Here is a 20952-nt window from a genome sequence, read left to right on the forward strand (position 1 = left end):
CTCTCTCTCTCTCCACTCGGGGAGAGTCAACCCATCGTGACGAGCCTGGTGCGACACGCCATAGGTGACGACGACACTCCTGAGGGGTGGTGATTGGTGATTGCACCCAATCTCGAGGGGAGGGGGAGAGAGGAAAAAAAGATCGGGCACATTGGGCACGTCCCCGGTTCCGGAGCGACACCTCGCACCCTCCCAAGCCCGAGTCGCGATTATCATTTTGAAATCGAGTAGAAAAGCCAGTGGCGGTGACAATGCCAGCCGGCCATGATGCGTTTGATGGTAACGGCCATTCATCGACCGGACTGGGAGAGAAAAAAGAAGAAGGAAAAAAAGGAAAAAGAATCGACGGGACGGGGAGGACGGAGGGGTGAGAGATGGAAGGGAGGGAAGAGAGGAATGGTTGAATGGATGGCGCGTCGTGTTACGTCGTGTGACTGGGATGTATCGCCGATACAGTGTTTACAGTATTTTTGTGTGGATTGGGTTGGGTTTGGTTAGTAGGTTATCGGGGGATGAATTTGTGGAGAAAAGATAGGTAAAAAAGAAAAAAAAAATATTCGTCCTCGATGATGATTTCGTATTTTTAGAATTATCTATTAAATCATTTAAATCGTATAAAGATTCGTTGCTACGGTTTGGGTGGTGCGAGGAGTGGTGAGGAAGGGTGATAGAGGAAGGTGCAGGCTTCCGTCGCAGGCGACCACGCGGCCAACAACAATTACCGAACAAAGAGGAAGCAAAAGGACACAAGACTAACCGAAGCGTTATTAAAAACGTTTCAACAAAACGAAACAACCGCGTGCCACTTGGAAATCCCTTTATCCCGCTTAATAACGAACAATAAAAACTTTCGCCGGTCGAAAAAAAAAAAACTCGAGACATGCACTCGACTCGTATATCGTATCGTTTTCCGAATGGGCGAGAATCGGACACGAGCCGAGCACACCGAGTTCAAAAACTCGAGTCGAACGTTATTGTTGCGTAAGCGCGGCCAAAGTGTAGCATTGTTTCCGATCGAGAGGTCGAAGGGAGGAGGGCAACGATTACGCACGAGAGAAACTATTATTTTTCATCCCCCTCCTCTTCTTCTAGTCGAGTGTCTCTCGAGGAAGAAACGGAAAGGCACGCGCGTATAAGAATCGAGAGAGTTCGAGCAGTAGGAGACTCGTGGAGAGGAGGAGAAAGAGTTTCTTTTGTTGGTAATCCCTTCGAGGTTGCCGATCGGTTTCGATAATCGTTCACGCGGTGGCCAATTTCTCGAATACTACTTGCGTTGGAAGAGAAATAATATAAAGTGGTAACGAGTGGGGCATATGTATATTCGGCATTGTAACACTCGTGGTGAGTCGAGAACGATTGGAAAGTCCCTAGCGAAGGAAGTGGCGACGTTTAGTTAAGTGCGGCGGCCATTATCGGTGTTAATAATGCCGTTCGCCACTCGTGCGTTCGCGACCATTACCCGCCAGCTTTTTCTTTTCACCGTCGTCGTTGGCCCGGCTGCGTGACTTTAGAACTCGGGTTTCCTCGATCTCTCTCTCTCTCTCTCTCTCTACTCCAGGTTGGGTACGTTTTAACGGTCTCGCGAACGACCGTTTTACACCCGACTCCAAGCTTTACGAACCCTCATTATTTTTCTTCCTCCTTCGCGAGAAATTCTACTCGCCAACGACTCGAGCGATCACGATATCGGAGATTTGTTATTGTTGTTGACAAACAGACGGATTTTTACCCGAAAAGCGTAAAAGTCGATATCGAACTCTATTAAAATTAGGAAAACTTTGAATCGCTGTAACTACGAAAATAATAACTTCCGGTCAACGAGCGAACGACCATTGGAAGCGCGGAATCTTGCGCTTTAAAACGTCTATTCGTTTATCCCGATACGACTTCCGGTTTCCGAGATATCATCGTGCAAAGGAAAAATAATTTTTAAACCGTTTGCTTTAAACCGAATCGAATCTTATTAAAATTAGAAAAACTTTGAATCGCTATAACTTCGAACGTAGCAAGTTTCGATCAACGAATCAACGATCGTTGGAAGCGTGGAACCTTGCTCATTAAAACGCTTTTTCGTTTATGTCGATACGACTTCCGGTTTCCGAGATATCGTCGTGTAAAGAAAAGTGTAATTTTTGATCGTTTGCTATCTTCTCGGGCCTCTCGTTCGCACCTCGTTTCATTGACCTTCATCCCAAGTTGCGGACAAGTGGCAGACGTAAAAAAAAAAACATAAAAAACGTATTACGCGTTTCCAGAAAAAGATATATCATTGAATCGCGGAATCCATTCATAATATTAACACCATTAAACTTTGAATCGTTATATCTTGGTAACGGATTGAGATATCGGGATAAAACAAAAACTGATTTCAATGGTATGGTTTCGTCTACTTTTTGATGAGAAAATTTTTTATTTTTTTTTCACAAGAAAATTTTTCACTCGTGATTTTGCAATGATTTGCTGCCATGTGATCTAAAGTTAAATTTAATTTTGTACTTTTAAATTTATATTTATATTATATTATTATACAATAATAAGTACAATTTCTAAATGGATCGAATTAACCATTGAATTAAGCGAAAAATTGTTTAATATTATTACGTTTCACGTATATTATATACTATACATTTGAATCGTGTCGACATATTTAAAAGCTTAGAGAATGGAAATAATTTTTTTCATTTTGCGTAATATTCCCGATGTCTCGAGAAAGGAAAGATTCAGCGACAGATGTTGGAAGCGAGAAGAAGAGTGTAACGTTGGTGGAGGGGAATCCGTCCCATCCATCCAGCTTCTCTTAGTCTTTCGCCCCAACCAAATCTCTCGTATCGTTGTTCAACGTATTATCCACCAACCCGAGTTTAAGCCCGCTCAAGCGCGATGGCCGACTTCATCTTCGTGCTTCTACTAACGCGTAACCATCCTCTTTTCTAATTAAAATACTACTAATCCTCTAAAAAAAATTAACGATATTAACGTGTTACAAAATTATACGAGTTAACTTTATTATTAAAACAAAAAATTGAACATTATATTTTTCCTCGATATATTTATCTCTTCTCTTTCAAATTTTCTTTTTCCATAATTTTTCTATAATCTTAAACTGTATAATTCAGAGAAAATACAAAAGATTATCCCTTAAATATACATATATACACCAACGATATTCGAAAAAAAAAAAGAAATAAATAAAAAAGCAAAATCTCAAGCTCGAAAATTCGCAAAGCACGAGCCGAAAGAATAAAAAAGAATAAAACAGAAAGAGAGAAAGAGAGAGAAAAAAAGAAACGCAGAATAATCGAGAGAAACAATCGGCTGGATAAAAACGAGGGAAACTAGGACAAACGAAGTGTAAACTGCGAGAGGAGTAGAAAAAAAAATAGAGAGAGAGAGAGAGAAAGAAAGAGAAAAGAAAAAAAAAAGAAGAGAGACGAAGGGAAAAAGTAGAACTAACCGGAGGCGGAAGCTACAGGCAACGAGAGGAGGATAGCAAGGGACGAAGAGGAGGAGGAGGAGGAGGAGGAGGAGGTGGAAGTTGCACATTGTTCTGGATTCTACATCCTGTAGTGGAAACTTGGGTGTAACAGCCCTCCGATTCGAAGTTTAGTGCTGGGCTCCTTGCCAGCATCCACGATGAACCTTAACCGCATCCACGAAAGGAGGGATGGCGCGGATTATCTCTCGAGTTCTCTCTCGCTCCCTCCTCGGTATCATTATGAAAACCATCGCCTCCCCTTTACGACGCGCTGTATAATACATCACCGACCGTGGAACAATGAACGCTCGTTTCGATGACTTTTAAAGATGGATAATCCATTTACGTCATTTCCTTTCGACCATGTATATGCGAAATATACATCTCTTTTCTATCCATTCATTCTTTTTTTTTTTTTTATCTTTTCAAAGAATAATTATTATTCATTAGGCCGAAGAAACCTACACCAATATTTTTATTATTACGTGTTCTATCCTGTTTTTCTTATATATAACATTAGACAATTATCTATTATAGTAAACACAGTAAAGTTCAAAGGTTGCAATCGATTTAACTGACTTGAAAATGCCAATTAATGAGAAATTACGAGAAGTGAGTTATAGCATACGCCGTAAATAAATCGTATATCGTGATTCACGATATCCGTGATTGTAATCATATATTCCAACACGATTTCTTGGACATCCTCTCCTTCCAACACGATTCAAAAAAATATCACACGTATCTTCCCTGTGCTTTCGAGCTTTCGAAAAATCGAGTCTACTCGTTATTAAAAAAACTGCCGTCAAACGAAACTCAACCACTTAACATCTGCCTTCTCTGCACCTGTCACCTTCCCTGCAATAAGAAGGATGGAAGATGGGGGAAAGGAAGGCGAAGGAAAGGGAAAGAAGCGCAAAGCCAAAGGGTGGAAGGGTAAGAGACTCTATCGAGAAGTTGTTATCAGGTTTCCATTAACGCGTGGAAGATTGGCGGGGCGCGAGAGAAACGAAGATTACCTATAGAGACAGAGAGAGAGAGAGACAGAAAGAGAGAGAGAGAGAAGGGTGAGACAAAGAAGAGCGAAAACGTTGGAGGTGAAAATTAAAGGGAGAGGGTGAAAGATAGGGGGAGAAAAAAGGAGGAGGAGGAGGAGGAAGAAAAACGGTAGCAATAGCCGGGGAACGAGGAGAGAGGAGAGAAGGGGGGAGGGGTGGCACTTTCCACGGATGACAGAGGCGGCGTATCGTCGTCGCGGGGAGGAGGGGGGCGCTGGCGTCGCGTCGGGACGCTCCACGTCTTATCGTGGCATCCCCCTTCGAATCTCACACCCTCCTCCCCCCATCCTGGCCATTCCACCAGCTTTTCCCCCCTCCCTCCCCGCGCGGCAAGCAGTTCTCGTCGTCGAGCCAAAACCCAGTGACGCCTCGACGCGCTCACCCAGAAACCGACGATAAGGTTCACCCAGCAACGCCTGCCTACCACCGCCGCCTTCGAATCCACCACCCCCTTGTGTCCCCTCCGTGTGTATATATATATATACACGTGCATATGTATATATATATATATATATGTGTATGTATGTATGTATGTATATGTATATGCACGAGATTCGTGCACGCACGTGGGATATTTATGTAAGAAAAAAATGACGAAGGGTCTCTCTCTCTCTCTCTCTCTCTCTGTCGACGACCCTTGAAAAAGGAAAAGAGGGAATGGGGAGAAGTCAGGGTCAGTAAAAACTCGAGGCGTCTCTCTAGGATCGATCGAGTTTCGAAGCCGATCTATCAAGGATTTTTCCCGTGATTCGCGGGATTTTCTCTTTTTTTTGGGGGGGGGGAGGGATGGGACGAGGGTGAGTTTGAGTTGAAAATTTCGGAGTGGGATCGGTGACAAAGTTTTTTTTTCCGAGCGATTCAATGGTAATTATTATTGATATTTTTTTTCTTTTGAAAATTTTACACCAATCTTAAGAGAAAAAGAAAGAGATTTCTTTTTTTTAAAAAAAAGCATCAAAGTTTGGAATCGAAAAGGAATCGTATATATAACTTATCAAGCGAAGATGAGATAGATGGAAATTCGGAATTCGTTGTAATCGTTCGCAAAGAGATTTTCATTTTGATAGAAAGTAAAAATTAAGGGAGATCGGAATTACGCGAAGAATTAATGGATAAGCTATTTAAAATACAACGAATATACCGTGTTCCGTTTTTGAATTAATTTAAATCGGGCAATTCCGTAATTCCGTTCGTTGTTCCATTTATCGCGCAATTATTTATAATTGGACTATATTGAAATTTTTGTGGGGATAAAGCAGAAGAAAGGATTCAAAAAAAAATTTACAAGAATCATCGTATCATATTTTTCTAATCGCTATATTATGAAACTCTAAATCGATTTTTTTCTTTACATTTTATTCTTCCATTAATCATTTTATTTATAATTATTTTACACTTATTTGCTCTTCATTTAACAGGATCTTCAAACCCTTTAGGATCAAATTATAATAATTATAAAATTACATTTCATCCATATTTTTCAATTAAAGATTTATTAGGATTTTATTTAATTTTATTAATTTTTATATTAATTAACCTTCAATATCCATATTATTTAGGTTAATTTTCATAATTCAATTAACGAATCAATCGTACGTATATTTCATGTTTATCTTAAAAAAAAATTTCCAATTCTCCTCCCTATCTTTTTTTTCTTTTTCTTAAATTCTCCGATTTTATAAAATAACTTTCGAATTTTTCTTCACCCGACATACTTCCTTCCTTCCTTCCTTCCTTCCTTCCTTGCTCGAACGAAAGGGTCAAAAAGTTTTAAAAAAATAAGTTTGAAAGAAAAGAAAAAAAAAAAAAAGAAAATATCGCTTTTTCTCACGCGATTGAAATCAATTGTTCTGCTCTTCGTTTCGTAGTAGCGGAACTGGAGGGCGGTGCACACTCGGACGAGACGAACAGCGGCGGTGACAACAGCAACGCAGGGAGCGTGTCCGGGGGCACGGACGATGATCAGGCGCGTCTTCGCTTAAAAAGGAAGCTTCAAAGGAATCGCACGAGTTTCAGTAACGAGCAAATAGACGCGCTCGAGAAGGAATTCGAGAGGACGCATTATCCAGACGTTTTCGCAAGAGAGAGATTGGCCGGAAAGATTGGTCTGCCTGAAGCTCGAATACAGGTGGCTATTATATTTTATACCCATATACATTCATTATTTTAACCTTCCAAGCGTGAAATACTTGCCGCGATTACCGCTTTCCTTCTTTCCTTCCTCTCTTTCGTTTTTTATTTTATTTATTTCTTTTATAACAATCATGGGTTATAATCGCCTATTCGTATTCATCTTTGTAAAATATTTTTGTTTTCTCCCTACAAGTATAATCGATACGATCGATCCAAATCTAAATTTAAATTCACCGTCAAATATATACGAACTTGTTTCAAATTATTACGATATTACCATGATATATTGAAAACAATTAGTAGAATTCGTGTCCGAAAATCCGTTTCTACCGAATCGCAGAAAAATCCATTAAACTTGTAATAAGCTTCGCAATATAATATAGGATTCTCGTTTACCAAAATTAATACGTCGATTAATCACGTACCGTAATCATTAATTCGAAATAATTATTATTCCAAATAATACATCTTCGTGATTGACAACATCTGTTGAATAAAAAACAAAATCAGCTGACGAGTTGTCCATCGATCGTCCGATCGATATCGCGCGGGAACAAAGTTGTTTTTGCTGAAAAATAAAGAGGGAGTGAGAGAGGGATAAATTAGAAAAAAAAAAAAAAAAGAGAAAAAAGTCGGAAACAAAATCGAAATTAAACGGAGAAACCTGTAGCCTAGCGATTGACCTGTATCTTCGTCTGTCTTCTCGTTCACTAACTCAGGTATGGTTTTCGAATCGGCGGGCGAAGTGGCGGCGCGAAGAGAAATTGCGCACGCAACGGAGGGACAACCCGCAACACCAGCAGTCGCAGCAGCAGCAACAGCAGCAACAACAGCAGCAGCAGCAACAGCAGCAACAGTCCCAACAGCAGCAGCAGCAGCAGCAGCAGCACGCCGGAGGGGTGAGTCTGGTCACCGCTGGTCATCCGACACCACCACCGGCCTCGGGTATTTTGGCTGGTCAACCACCGCCGCAAGCGCCGCCCTCTCCACCTAGGATACATCATGGTTTCGCGCCCACCGCCGTTTACCCCGGAATACCCAGCATGCCTGATTCGTACAGGTGAGAAGCAAGTTGAATAATTACCGAAATTACCCGGTTGTTCCCCTGCAAATTAACCGGGAATTGGAGCAACTCCAAGTGTCGAAACTCTGCAAAGTTTCAAGTTTCAAAACTTGGTTTAAGGAATAATTCGTGCAAGTTGTTATAATTTGAATATACAATATTGATTAATCTCGTATGGAAGAATTCTAAGAGGAAATAGGTTAAATTTTCGAAAAGCATTTCGAAAATTTAACAAGAGCGATGAATCCGAAATGATATGATACAATAATTTTAACTTCCGTTGTCAACATTTTGAATTTATGACTCTTCTTAAATTTTAAATCGATTCTTGGAATATATATATTTTTACATTACATCCGAAATGATATGATACAATAATTTTAATCTCAGTTGTCAACATTTTGGATCCATCACTCTTCTTAAATTTTAAATCGATTCTTGGAATATATATATTTTTACATTACATCCGAAATGATATGATACAATAATTTTAATCTCAGTTGTCAACATTTTGGATCCATCTTAAATTTCACTCTTCTTAAATTTCAAGTCGATTCTTGGGATATATACATTTTTACATTACATCCGAAATAATATGATACAATAATTTTAACATTCTGTTGTCAATATTTTAGATCCATCACTCTTCTTAAATTTCAAGTCAATTCTTGGGATATATACATTTTTTTAAAAATATAAAGAAAGAAAACTAATAATAAGGATTTATTATATCACGAAAAACCTCACTTTCGACTCACTTTCAAATATTTCGAAGATTCGTAATTCTCGAATAATCATCATTCTCGTTATGGACAAAGATTGATACATTTCGAACGATCCGTTCCAGTCCCATGACGTCCATGCCGAGTTTCACGATGTCCGGCGGTGGCCAGCAGAACCAGCACACGACGAGCAGCATGTCATCGTTGTCGACGGGCGGTGGGATGGGGCCGATGGGTATGACCGTGGGCATGACGGTGGGCCCTAGCCCGGGCGCGTGTCTCCAGCAACGCGACAACGGTTATTCGTGCGGCGTCGCCCGTCCACCGAGTTACGAGCCTCTTCACCTCGGATACGGGGCACGGCCCACGTGCAGCCCCACTCAGCCATACCACACCGCGGGCCTGAACCAGTATAATCAGAACACCAGCTCGACCGGTGAGTGTCTACCGCACTCACTGCACTCGCTGCTTGCACTTTAGCCGACGGACTACCACGGATAACACGCTATCCAGCTTCCCGGTAATGGATTATATTATCGCTTCTGCGTCTACCCAAGGCCCTCTTTCTTCTTCGTTCACACGGTCGTTCACACTGTTCTTCTCTGCTTTCAATGGAATTTAGCGAGTGGTTTCTTTTTTTTTTTTTTTTTTAAATCGATGATGGGTATTTTTTTTCTTGTATGCTTTTTTTTACGGCTTGCTTTAACAAGGTTTTTTTTTTCTTATCGGTTGGTCCTGTAATTTAAGAAGAATTGATCGCTTGTAGTAGGTTGTACTCGATCAGTGTACAAGTAAATCGATATTCATTTAATGAAAAAATTCCGATTTTAATAAAAGTTTGTGCGTTAGAGCGTGATGCTTTTTATGTTGAAAATATTCGTGAAACGTATAAAATCAATCCTAGGTTTTTTTAATGATCTTTTCTTTTTTTGAATGCAACTACTTGTAAGAAATATTTTTTTTTAATTAATAATGGAATATATATTTGAATTTGTAATTTGAAATTTTGTTCCATATCGTACTTATTATATTTAAAAATACAATTTGTTGGTTGAAGTCACGTGTAAAGATTTTTCTTACCGATTATACGTGCATTTTTATTGCATTGAACTTTTTATGTATTTGGTATAACTTTTTTCCAATTTCTTTTTTTTCTTTTTTTAATCATAAAATATATAGTGAAAATAATATAGTTCGTGATATAACGTGATAAAAGTAGTTCTATCGTAAAGATCTGCAAACTTCAAGGTGACCGTCTTTTTTTTTTTTTTTTTAGATAATATGACATATATTTCTATTCTCAGTATAGAGTATGAGATATAAGTTTAAAAAGATATGGTAAAAGGTCATTTTAGGTCACAAAAGGTCGTAAGTTAATAATGAAAATATAGTCACTTACACGCTACGTAATAATTATTGATTTAGAAATTTAATTTATACTTATATATTCAAACAACTATCCAAATAACAATAATAAAATTAAAATATTCTTCTTACCATATTTTACTGTCTTCTTATAATATTCAAAAGAGGAATAAATATCGTCCGTCGAATAAATATCGAAATTCATCTTCCAGATATTATTCATTATAACCTTACTTTTTCCCTTACGATACTGAAAGGAGACGATTGGATAAATTTCAAATCTTATTTACCAAATTTTTACACTTACTTACTTACTTTTTTGCGAATACCTCCTACCTTTCGTTTTCACGATACGCCAAGAGAGGATAAATCGAATAAACTTGAAATTGATTTCCAGGTTTGATATCGCCAGGTGTCAGCGTACCGATCGCAGTACCAGGCCAACCAGCACCAGACATGGCGGCCCAATACTGGTCACCGAGGCTGCAGTGACCGTGGTGGTCATCGGTGTCGACATCCTCTCCGTAGGCTCGAGCTTTGACTTATATTAGTCTTAACAAACGAGATTAGATACGTGGGAACGCAAGGAGAAGACGTTCGAAATCGATGAAAAGAACAGCCATTGCAATTCGTTCGATGGAATCGATTCGATACTTTTGTCCTCGACGATTATCGATTGCCTTCGATTATCGATCCAAGGCGGTCTCGTAAAAATCGTTCGAAGAACGTGCAAAAAAGAAGAATGGAGAATAATGAGGATGTTAGTGGAACTTGTAAAATAAACGTCACAAATGACGCAAAATTTATCGTATGGAAAAAAAAGAATAAGTTTTGCTCGCTAAGAACGTTTTTTTCGCGCGAGATTGAGAACTTTTGTAAATTAATAGGCGTGTACGGTTAATGGTATAATAATCGTTATTTAAAATCTTCTATCTAGCATTTCTTTTTTTTTACATTATTTAAACATCGTAATATTTTAAATCTTTGGTGCTTGGTATTCTTGTGAAATTGTACAGAGATTAATTATTTGAAAAATTAAACATTATCTATGCGTATTTGGAAATAAAATATAAAATTATTAAATATATAAAATAATAAAAAGTGAAATTTGAGTTTTAAATGATTCATTTACGAACATTTAAATTATTCCATCGCAAATCTAAGCAACTGAGATTGTTAAAAAATCAAAAAATTTATTTTCGTTTCGAATAAATAATTTATTTTATAATTACAACAATTTTTCAACAACGAATTCTAAAAATCTAATATCTTTGATACATTTAAATAAGGTTAGAAAATTTTATATATTTTATAGAGATCTAGAATCAAATTTAATTTATCTTTTTCTTAAAAAAGAACATAGCGAAGAAAAATTCTCAATTTTCACACATATTCGAAATGCTAAATAGAAAACTAAAGAAAGTAGAATATAAATTGTACAAATATAAAAAAGATTATTTTCTATCGTTTCCTCGATCGATGGATATAAATTTTCAATATTTTTTCGTCGCTTTTTAAATTAATCTTTTTTAATGTATTTATAGCAGACATATTAAGTTCAAGATTTTAAGACTCGTACACGCCTAAGGTGTGATGAAAAGATACACTCTTGCCTCCAACGGACACACAAGAAGAACAACTTCGTCGTAAACTTGCGTATCATCGACGTTGCAAGAGGAGAACTAATTAAATTGTTCAGAAAATGCACATAATCAAACAAATGATAGTTGCGTAATGTTTAAACTGTAAACAATAATTATCTCTTAATGATCTCGTTTATTTTCTTAATCTATTTGAATTTTTTTTTTCTCTAGATATCAAAAAAGTTCATCGGTCAAACTTATTTTAAAAGGAACAATTTTATCAAATAAAAGTTAATTATATATATAATAGTAATTCTTTTTTGTAAATATTATAATAAATCTGATCAAACTGAATTCGAGGATTTTTTGAGATAGAAAGATAAATTTTTAATTTTATTTTTAAAGTAATTGATCTTGGAAAAATCATGAAAAATGATCTACTGAAATGAAATTGCTATTCATATATATATATATAAAACACTAATTTTGAATGAGAAAATTTGAAAAATATCCAATATGAAAAGGAGAAAAGAAATGATCCCAAATTTTTGGCCGATAATTTTAAAAGACATATTCTTGACAAAGCAATTTTTTTTTTGATCTGTAGTATAAGAAATAAAATTTATTTTTCAGAATGTATGCAGTTTTGTCTCGAAAGAAGCCTCATTTTTATCTTGTACATCGCGAGTTACGATGAAGATCATTTAGCAATGGATCAAAATGAAATCTAGTTCTCCATGGTGATTTATGACGACACCATAGGAGAAATTTCTTTGTAATGAAGCTACTAGGTATCGAAATTTTTTAATATGTCGTTAGCATGATTTATTATGTAACGAATTGTTTTCGTTTCGATTCGTAATTATATAATTATATAATAATAGGCATAAAGTATCGGTGTAATACCTTATCATCGACCAGTGAAAATAATTTAATTGTTAGAAATCATCGAGGCATCCGTTCACCATGAACGTTGAAAATGTTTTGTTAAAAGCGGCAATATGATACAATTTTTGCGAATAAATTATGAAAAATTGAAAATGTATTGGAATAGACACGTATCGTTTCACGTTCAAACCTTATATTGTAAATATTTTTCAATCGTTTATTAGAGCTATATATCTATACTTAGGATATTGGGAAAGTTTTGTTTTTAAAAAGATCTTTCGACATTCATACGCGTAAAATGTAAAATTTTATTATAATCAACATCAATCGTGTATCTAATATAAAATTACAATAATTTTAAATATAAATTACTATCTTTTTTATTCTATCATAATTTTTTTATATAATATTTTATATATAATAAATAAAAATTATTTATTTATTTCATTTTTTCTTAAAAAATTCTCTTTAAAAAGAAATTTCTATATTTTCATATTTACTGGTGTTTTATATATATATCTTGATAAATGGCAAAACTTTCCCCAACATCCGACGTGTTTTCTCGCGAGAAAACTTTTTTTGTATAAAGATTACGAGAGACAAGAAGCTTGAATCAAAATATCTCGTTCTTCGATGCAAACTGTTTAATTTCGTCACGAATCGAGTACCACCATTTTTTCTGATTCCGATTTCATTAATTATAAATGTAGATTAAAAGCGATGAGAAAAGAAAAGAAAAAAAAAAAAAAAAGGAGGAAAAAATTCATATCTGAATCAGAACAGCGAGCAATTCGAAAGAAAAAGAATTTGTATAAAAATGATAATAAAAAAAAAAAAAAAAAAAAAGAAACAAACAAACAAAAATAAAATTGTACAACACATTCGTGGATTATTAATTTTTTTGTAGCGAAGAATATAAGTAAGGAAAGAATGGTATCGATGGAAGAAAGAGAGAGAAAAAACTCATTAGCAATGGAGAAAATCTCGCAGAGATTTTAAATCAGTTTCTTAGACGTAATTTCTATAGGCGAATAAATAAAAGAAAAAAAAAAAAAAGAGCGTAAGAAAAATAGTTTTTAAGTCGATATTAATTTATATTCGTGTAAGAAACCGGGGAGAAGCAAGAATAATTGAACGTTTGTTGTGTGTACACCGTAAAGATATCGACATTTATATTATAGTTGATTCTATTCAGCCCCCCCCCTCCCCCTACTTCATCCAAATATCTGATTAAAAAGCGAACTCATAATTTATATCCGGTGCAAGATTTTGATCAACAAGAATAACGCGAAACCAGGTATATTAACCGTACGATTATGCATTCGAAATAAATAGTGTGTGCATTTAAGTTATCTATGATCTTCACCACTTACCTTTCAATTCACCTTTACGCATTAGAGTAAAATACTTTGTATGGGCGAACGATATATCTTTATTACTTACTTTTCTCGATCCTTCATTTATAGAGAAAAAAATAAATAGTAGATATTTCACATTTATTTGAAATTCTAATAATTATACGTGTTTATTTATTACCTTTTTTTTTTTTTTTTTTAATTTATATTAGCTTAAAAATTATCGATATTGAACATCTCTCCATCTATAGTAACTATCTATAGTAACTTTTATTAATAGCTTTTTATTTAAAGAGAGGTATCAATTTCGAAAAATAATATCTTTTTATCTCTATGAAAAAGAAAAAATTATATAAAAGAATTTTACATTATCTTTATAGAAAATTCTTTTTATAAAAAATTGTAAATATTGATTTTTAAATTAAAACGAAAATGATTAAAACGAAAATTTCAAAAGTGAAATATTCAAAAATCGATATGCAAAATATCTTAAAATAAATAACGTAAAAATATTCGTATAAGTTTACTTTTCAAGTTATAAGTAATTTAATTTTGCACTAGATGAAGTGAATGTTGATATAAAAAAATAAATATAATTTTTTTCACTATTTATATAAAAAAATTTCACTTTTTCATTTATATCGATAGCAGGTTTGATAAGAGGGATAAAGAAAAATAACGTCTAGTAGTTTGCAAATATAACAATCGTATTTATTCCTTTAATACTTTTCATTGACACAATCGCATCAAAAGGTACTTCGATTTATTCTATGTTTCCAGAAAGGAAAATTACCTGTAGAAATATCGAGAAACTGTCGATTGCAAAATAAACAATAATTCACAGAGTTTAAGAAACGACATCAAACTTACCTACTTCTAATTTTTTATTTATACAAAAATCCAATTTACGTAACAATTAAAGATCCCAAAATTTATTTTATTCACCTAAGCATATGTAAGTTGATTAAAAGAGAATTGAACATTATTCAAAAATTAAATATATACCAAACAAATTCTCGAGTTTATCCCTAACATAAATGAATTAATTGTCACTTGAAAATTTTTTTAATAATTTTTTAATAATTTTAATAATTTTTTAATAATTTCAATTTTATATTTTTTCTCGATTAAATTGAATTTTTTATATTTTTTGTACTAATTTATATTTTCAATATTTTACAAATATTCTTAATATAATTTGTATCTTTTTGAGCGAATTTCTAATAATATTTCTAAATTAACGATGAATAAAAAAATTATTATCCTATTCTAATGTTCATTAATACTAATGAAATATTAGATAATACTAGTGAAATATTAGAAAACTCTTCGAAATTTGGATAATTCTAAATTAAATAAAAAAGATAAAAAAATTGCTCGATATTAACTTATTTAATTATTCTTATTTCTTTTATTTTTATATTTAATGAAAAATTTGGAATAAATTAAAAGATGGAATCGATAAAAAAAATCATTAATTTGTAAATAAAATTTCACTTTCTATAAATTCAGACTACATTTATTTCGATGTTTATTATAATAGTTAATTAAACTAATTGTTTAAAGTATTCAATTCTATTAAAATCATTCTACATAGCAAAGATTGTAATTGATAATATTTATCAATTTCTTTAATTTAATAATAAATTTTTATTTTTAATATTCTTTATACTTTTAATCAAAAAGTATAATGTTACTTAAAAATTTGTTTTCTTTCGTTTCATATCTATTTACAACATATCCCAAATTGCTTAAGAAGCTAAACGTCGTGCAAATATAATAAAAATTAAAATTATTATTGATTATGTTGAACCACGAAAAATATTACTCCAAAATAGAAATAACTTCGATAAAAAATAAATAATATATCGAGGTGAAATTGCTAATTCGGAAAAATATACTTTTTAAATCAATATGTCTGTAATAACTTATTTTTAAAGAAATAAGAATCTTGACATAATCTAAAAAAAGATACATTCGAATGTTACTGTTTTAAATATCTCATTCTATATATGAGGATAAAATATTTTCATTAACTCGTTTAAAATTTTAAATGTTGTTGATACATCTAACAAAACTACTCGTAAACCGTTTATTATATAAAAATTGTAAGAAAAAAATCTATGAGAAAACAAAATTTTCTTAAGTTGAAAAATACTCTAATTAAGACCAGTCGATTTTTTATACGCGATAATAATTATAAGTGTTCGATACTCTTAAATTTAAGTTTTTACAAAACTTATTATGTTGATACGAAAAATTAAAATAAGATAGATCGTAATAATAAGAAACAACTGAATGAAAGAAAAATAATATTATTATAAAAACAATTTTTTATATAATAAACAAATTTTACGAGGAAAATTCTACGTAGTCAAATTAGAATCATTCTATATATAGAGGGTATTTAAAAATAGCCCTAAGCTTTAAATCCCTATTTTTGTATATCCTGTATATAAATATAATACGTACAATGACGTACAAGAATTTCAATCGTTATTACTTTAAGTGAATAAAATGCACATAATTATCCAAAAAAATTTACAATAAAAGGAAGAAATGCATTCGTTTTCAATAATTATTATATCATGATAAAATGCTATAACATAGAAACGTAAAAAAGCATCAAATAAAATATATTATATTAAAATTATATTATTATCGAAAGAAAAAAATACTAGAATAATAAATATTCAACATTAATGAACCATTATTTAACCTAAAATCGAAATAATTTTTTTTCTCACGAATCTGATCTTTCTTATCGAATTCTTCTAATAATTTGATAATTTCTAATAATCCTAAAGAAAAAAAATAGGATTATAGCAGAAACTGAATTTTATATTTCAGGAACATAAATTCCGCTAGAACATTCGACAGAATATAGAATCATTAGATATCGATCGATGGAAATCAAACCAAATGGCAAAACATTTCTCCTCCTTATTCATCAATGAACAACAAACAGAGAAACGATCAAACCGAATTCTCATAAGTACCTGTCCCTTTGTCAATCCTTTATTTGCTTCTTTCTCAAACAGAAGGTTTTTCCTTAAGCAACGCGTCGATGTCTTTCAATATATCATCTGACGCCATGTCCAGTGTTAGATAATCCTCTTCGTTTATATTCAACAAACTGTCACACGTTTCCTTCGAATCCTCCACAGTAAATGTACCGATTAATTTCTTCTCTTCATTCTTTTCTAATGGCATTTGATCTTCATCCGTACTGCTGTCGCATAACCTAATTTCCACTTCATTCTTCCTAGTTCTATTATTCGTACACACTTGCTCAAAATTCAGTCTTTCCACGGACGTGGATTCTGGACTATTTCTAATTGATTCCACATTATTCGCTTCAATCCGCTTCTCTTGGCTAGTTTTCACTGTTTTGTTTACACTTTTTCGGTTTTCGATATCACTATCGAGCGAGATAAACCTTCTTGGAGATCTTCTGTTAAGTTTAACAGGTGGCGCACCAGTAACAATGAAGGTTGTACGATCAACGTTACAGTTCACTTTACGCCTAGATGTATCTTTTTTTTCTTCACAATCCTCTTCTAATCGTCTCTTTATCCCCCTTGCGGAAATTGTCTCGGTTAACGTATTCATGGCTTCTTTCAGATATTCTGTAGTCGTCAATTCTTCTTTTTCATTGATTAAACTTTTCGATTCCATTCTCTTGACTTCTGTATTTCTACTAATCTCTAGTAGATTTTTTTCAAGATCTTTGTGCGTCTTCCGGCGACGAATTTCATCCAATGAGAGAACCTCGAAATCCAATCCCTTCTCGTTATTCTTATCTTTATTGATCACCGAAGGATAAAGGCAGATCCGTTTGGTCCTACATGTCTTGATTTTGCCACCACTCATGTCGCTCTGGTAGTCCTCGGTCTGATAAGAATAGTAGGCAGCACTTTCAGCTTGTATCTCCTCCAGACGAATCTCCTCATACGTCTTGCAGTAAGGAACCCTCGGCTGCGGCTTTACAGGAGACGGTACACTTTCATTGTCCGACTCTGGAAGAAACATATCATACGAAATTGCAGGGATATCTTTGTTTAAATTCATTGTTTTTTGATCAATCGAACGAGGATGGACCACGATGTTGTTAAAGAATCCTTAGATATCTTTCTCGTAACACATCCTTTCTATTTTTATTTAGTTTTTTTTCTTTTTTATTCAATTTGGGAATTTGATTCAACTCCTTCCAAACTTATATTTTTTTTAAAATTAATCAAAAGATCCTTAATTAACTCTAGTTAACTGATAATGAGTTATATAATCGTAGATTAAGACAAATTTTGTATTTCTGATCATATATTCTTTTTATTATCTTATTATTTATCGTTTTTATTTATTTTATCGTTATTATTATCATTTTTAATTTAGATTTGAGTAGTCTTTGATTTCCACACAGACACAGAACTTATAGGGGGACGTTTGAGTTCTCTAAACTAGAAAATTTAATTTCAAAGTAGAAACAAGGAGAGCGTATGTAGTACAATTCCAATACTTTGATCGATATTCCTTGGATATGAAACTATTGTGCGATCCATCTTTGCCTCTCTTCCTGCAGCCAACTCTGCCTTTTCTCCCTTTTTTTTTCTCTCTTTCTTTCTCTCCTTTTTATACAATACTTTTTCTCTCTTTTTTCATTTAAAAAATATATATATTATTCCTACAATTTAATTCTCCTACAGAAGTCATAAATAAAATTAATATATCTCTTATAGATATTAGAAATCTATTTGTACGTTCTACTTCTTCAATCTTTGCAATCAGGCAATTAAATTATATTTTTGAATATAATTACTATATTATACTATATTATATTATTATTATTATTATTATTATTCTTCAATAAGTGAATTATATCATCGTCATCATTCTCTTCTTGCATATTCTATTTTCGTTTATTCTCTTTCTCTCTCTCTTTCTCTCTCTGCTTTTCTATCTAAATATCTCTTTGCTGTCTATTAATCAATCATCATCAAAAGGTTTCTTTGAAAATTCGTCATCTTTGGATTTTTTTCTTTCTCTACGTTTTTAATCTCATCTCTCCAGGCTTCTATCTCCAAGTTTGATAAAAAAACAATTTGAAAAGTACTTCACGAATCATCCATGAACATTAGAAATCCTTCTTTTTCTCTTTCTCTCTCTCTCTCTCTCGTTTGATTTTCTTTCTTTTCTTTTGTTTACCAAGAATAAGAAGTAGTCACACACGTGCCTCAATGTCACAACACGACAAAAATAATCGTTCATCATCAACAGCAACGTTGTGCAAAAGAAAAAATTTCATGAAGAAAAAATAATTAGAAAAGCGAAATTTCCAGCGAAATTATTATCTAATATTTGTTTCTTTTTTTTTTTCAACAGTTCGTCGAAAAATCTTTTTTCTTTTCTTATGTCATATATATATTTTTTTTTTTGTTTTTTTTTTGTTTTTTAATTCGGTACAATGTTTGTGAACGGTTTACAAATTAAATAGGTCATCCACTTACTGCCACATGTGTCATAATAATTCTGGACAACAATTGGGTGTTGAAAAATTGCACACAATATATCATTATGTGAAATTCACAATTTCAAGTATCGCATATACAATTGTTACGCAAAAGGATATTGAACAAGTTGATTAACAAAACAACAAATTATTAAAAATTGGATATTTCGCAACGTGTGATATTTTGAGATTTTGAAAGACAAGACGGGAACGCAACATATGTCGCCAATTTGAAAGAAAAACTATCACAAATGCAATAATTATTCCAACATTAAAAATTTTTTTAATAATTATTTATTGACACAGACAAAAAAAAAAAAGAAATTAAAATGAAATTGAATATTAAAATCCTTTCACAAAAATATCCGACACCTTGAAAGAATAATATATCTATATATATTTCTTTGGTCTGGACTAATGCAAAAATAGCGCCAAATTAGAATGAAATTCATTTGCTATTTGCAATAGTTTCACTTACAACGGAACTTCGGTTCAACGTACACATATCCGCATTTGTAATAATTTTATATATATATTTAAAATTAAAAATTTCATTCATTATTTTATAATGTAACATAAAACCACTAAATTTATTCCAATCATTTTTTTTTTTATATAAACTGTATATAATTTTAATGCTTTAAAAAAATCCTCTCCGAAGTTCCCTTGTCAACCTCAATGAATATATTCGATACAATAAATGCAAAGAAATAGTACCCTCAAGAACAAGTCGACCAGCATGAAAAGACGATTAGTCTTCAATTCAATTTTTCAGTGAATCGCGAAAAATATCACTCTTTTATAAGTTCAAAATAAGAAAGTAAAAAAAAAAAAATCGTCTTTGTCACACTGGTATTAATTTTCCTTTCGTTTCATGGCATCAAGTTTATTGAAATCCAAATAATTATCTCGGTAAAAATTAATGTTTTCCATTCGTTTACATTGATTAGTATGGAATTATTTATCGCATATTCAGCATAATCTCTCTCGCTCTTGCTCTCGCTCTTGCTCTCGCTCTCGCTCTTGCTCTCGCTCTCGCTCTTACTCTCGCTCTTGCTCTCGCTCTCTTTCTCTCTCTCGCTCTCTCTCTCTCTTTTTCATTCACTTTCAATCAAATCTTTTTTTTTATGAAATCGAAGGAACCTGCTCGACAAACAAAAAGTTTTACGAGATTTTGTGTAAATAAATGCAACGACAATTTTCTTTATTCATTTTATAAATACTTCTTAATTTTTTTTTCCGGAAACAATTCGATCGTTAATTTTATCTTTTTTTTTTCATTTTCATTCAATTTTAATTTTGAACATTCTAAAAGATATAATTATATTTCTTTTTCTTTTTCTTTTTTTTTTTTGTTAATCTGCATTTTTTTTTTTTTATTCATTTAATGATAATTGAAGAAAAAGATATAACATTTAACTTTCGAAAATTGTCGTTGAACAAGGGATCACACACGAGTTCCGAAACATAACTGTCATGGAATACGTGCGTTACAGTTCGAGGAAAAAGACATATAAGCCTTCATAAGTAACAATTATTAATACAACAAAGATACGGATGACAAATAATAACGGTCGCACTACCGCGCGATGGCCGCAATAACAATAAATAAAAAAAAAAAAGAAAAAGGAACAAGATAGAATAAAAGTTATAGATCGACGAAATAATATAATTCGAATAGAAGTCCATCGCTCGGAGGACAATGATTAAGAACAATGATTGCAGCTGGACGCACTCGAAAATCAACAATTAAGAAAAAAAGGTTAAAGATCGAAGAAAAAAGAAAAACAAAAAAAAAAAAAAA

At 32.9% G+C, this 20952-nt stretch overlaps 2 protein-coding genes and 1 long non-coding RNA gene across 3 annotated transcripts in view; 1 reads left to right on the forward strand and 2 right to left on the reverse strand.

Moving 5' to 3' along the window:
* LOC122715102 (paired box protein Pax-6-like) overlaps positions 1 to 12564 on the forward strand; it is a 115582-nt gene extending 103018 nt beyond the window's left edge. Inside the window, exons 7-12 of the mRNA XM_043937031.1 lie at positions 6402 to 6661; positions 7386 to 7726; positions 8577 to 8887; positions 10214 to 10719; positions 11361 to 11542; positions 12033 to 12564. Of these exons, the coding sequence (XP_043792966.1) occupies positions 6402 to 6661; positions 7386 to 7726; positions 8577 to 8887; positions 10214 to 10308 (1007 nt within the window). The 3' untranslated portion in view covers positions 10309 to 10719; positions 11361 to 11542; positions 12033 to 12564. The remainder of the gene's footprint in view (positions 1 to 6401; positions 6662 to 7385; positions 7727 to 8576; positions 8888 to 10213; positions 10720 to 11360; positions 11543 to 12032) is intronic.
* Positions 8944 to 10262, reverse strand: LOC122715110. Its single transcript, XR_006346784.1, has 3 exons — positions 10132 to 10262; positions 9949 to 10066; positions 8944 to 9186 (listed from the first exon to the last, which is right to left on the reverse strand). It is a non-coding gene; the product is annotated as an uncharacterized LOC122715110 (long non-coding RNA).
* A 3141-nt stretch (positions 12565 to 15705) lies between the features above and the next one.
* LOC122711536 (zinc finger CCCH domain-containing protein 11A-like) overlaps positions 15706 to 20952 on the reverse strand; it is a 13046-nt gene continuing 7799 nt past the window's right edge. Inside the window, exon 6 of the mRNA XM_043930395.1 lies at positions 15706 to 17661. Coding sequence (XP_043786330.1) covers positions 16676 to 17661 — 986 coding nt within the window. The 3' untranslated portion in view covers positions 15706 to 16675. The remainder of the gene's footprint in view (positions 17662 to 20952) is intronic.

The sequence above is a fragment of the Apis laboriosa genome, unplaced genomic scaffold, assembly GCF_014066325.1.
Source record: "Apis laboriosa isolate Shangri-la unplaced genomic scaffold, ASM1406632v1 scaffold112_cov148, whole genome shotgun sequence".
NCBI classification, from domain to species: Eukaryota; Metazoa; Arthropoda; class Insecta; order Hymenoptera; family Apidae; genus Apis; species Apis laboriosa.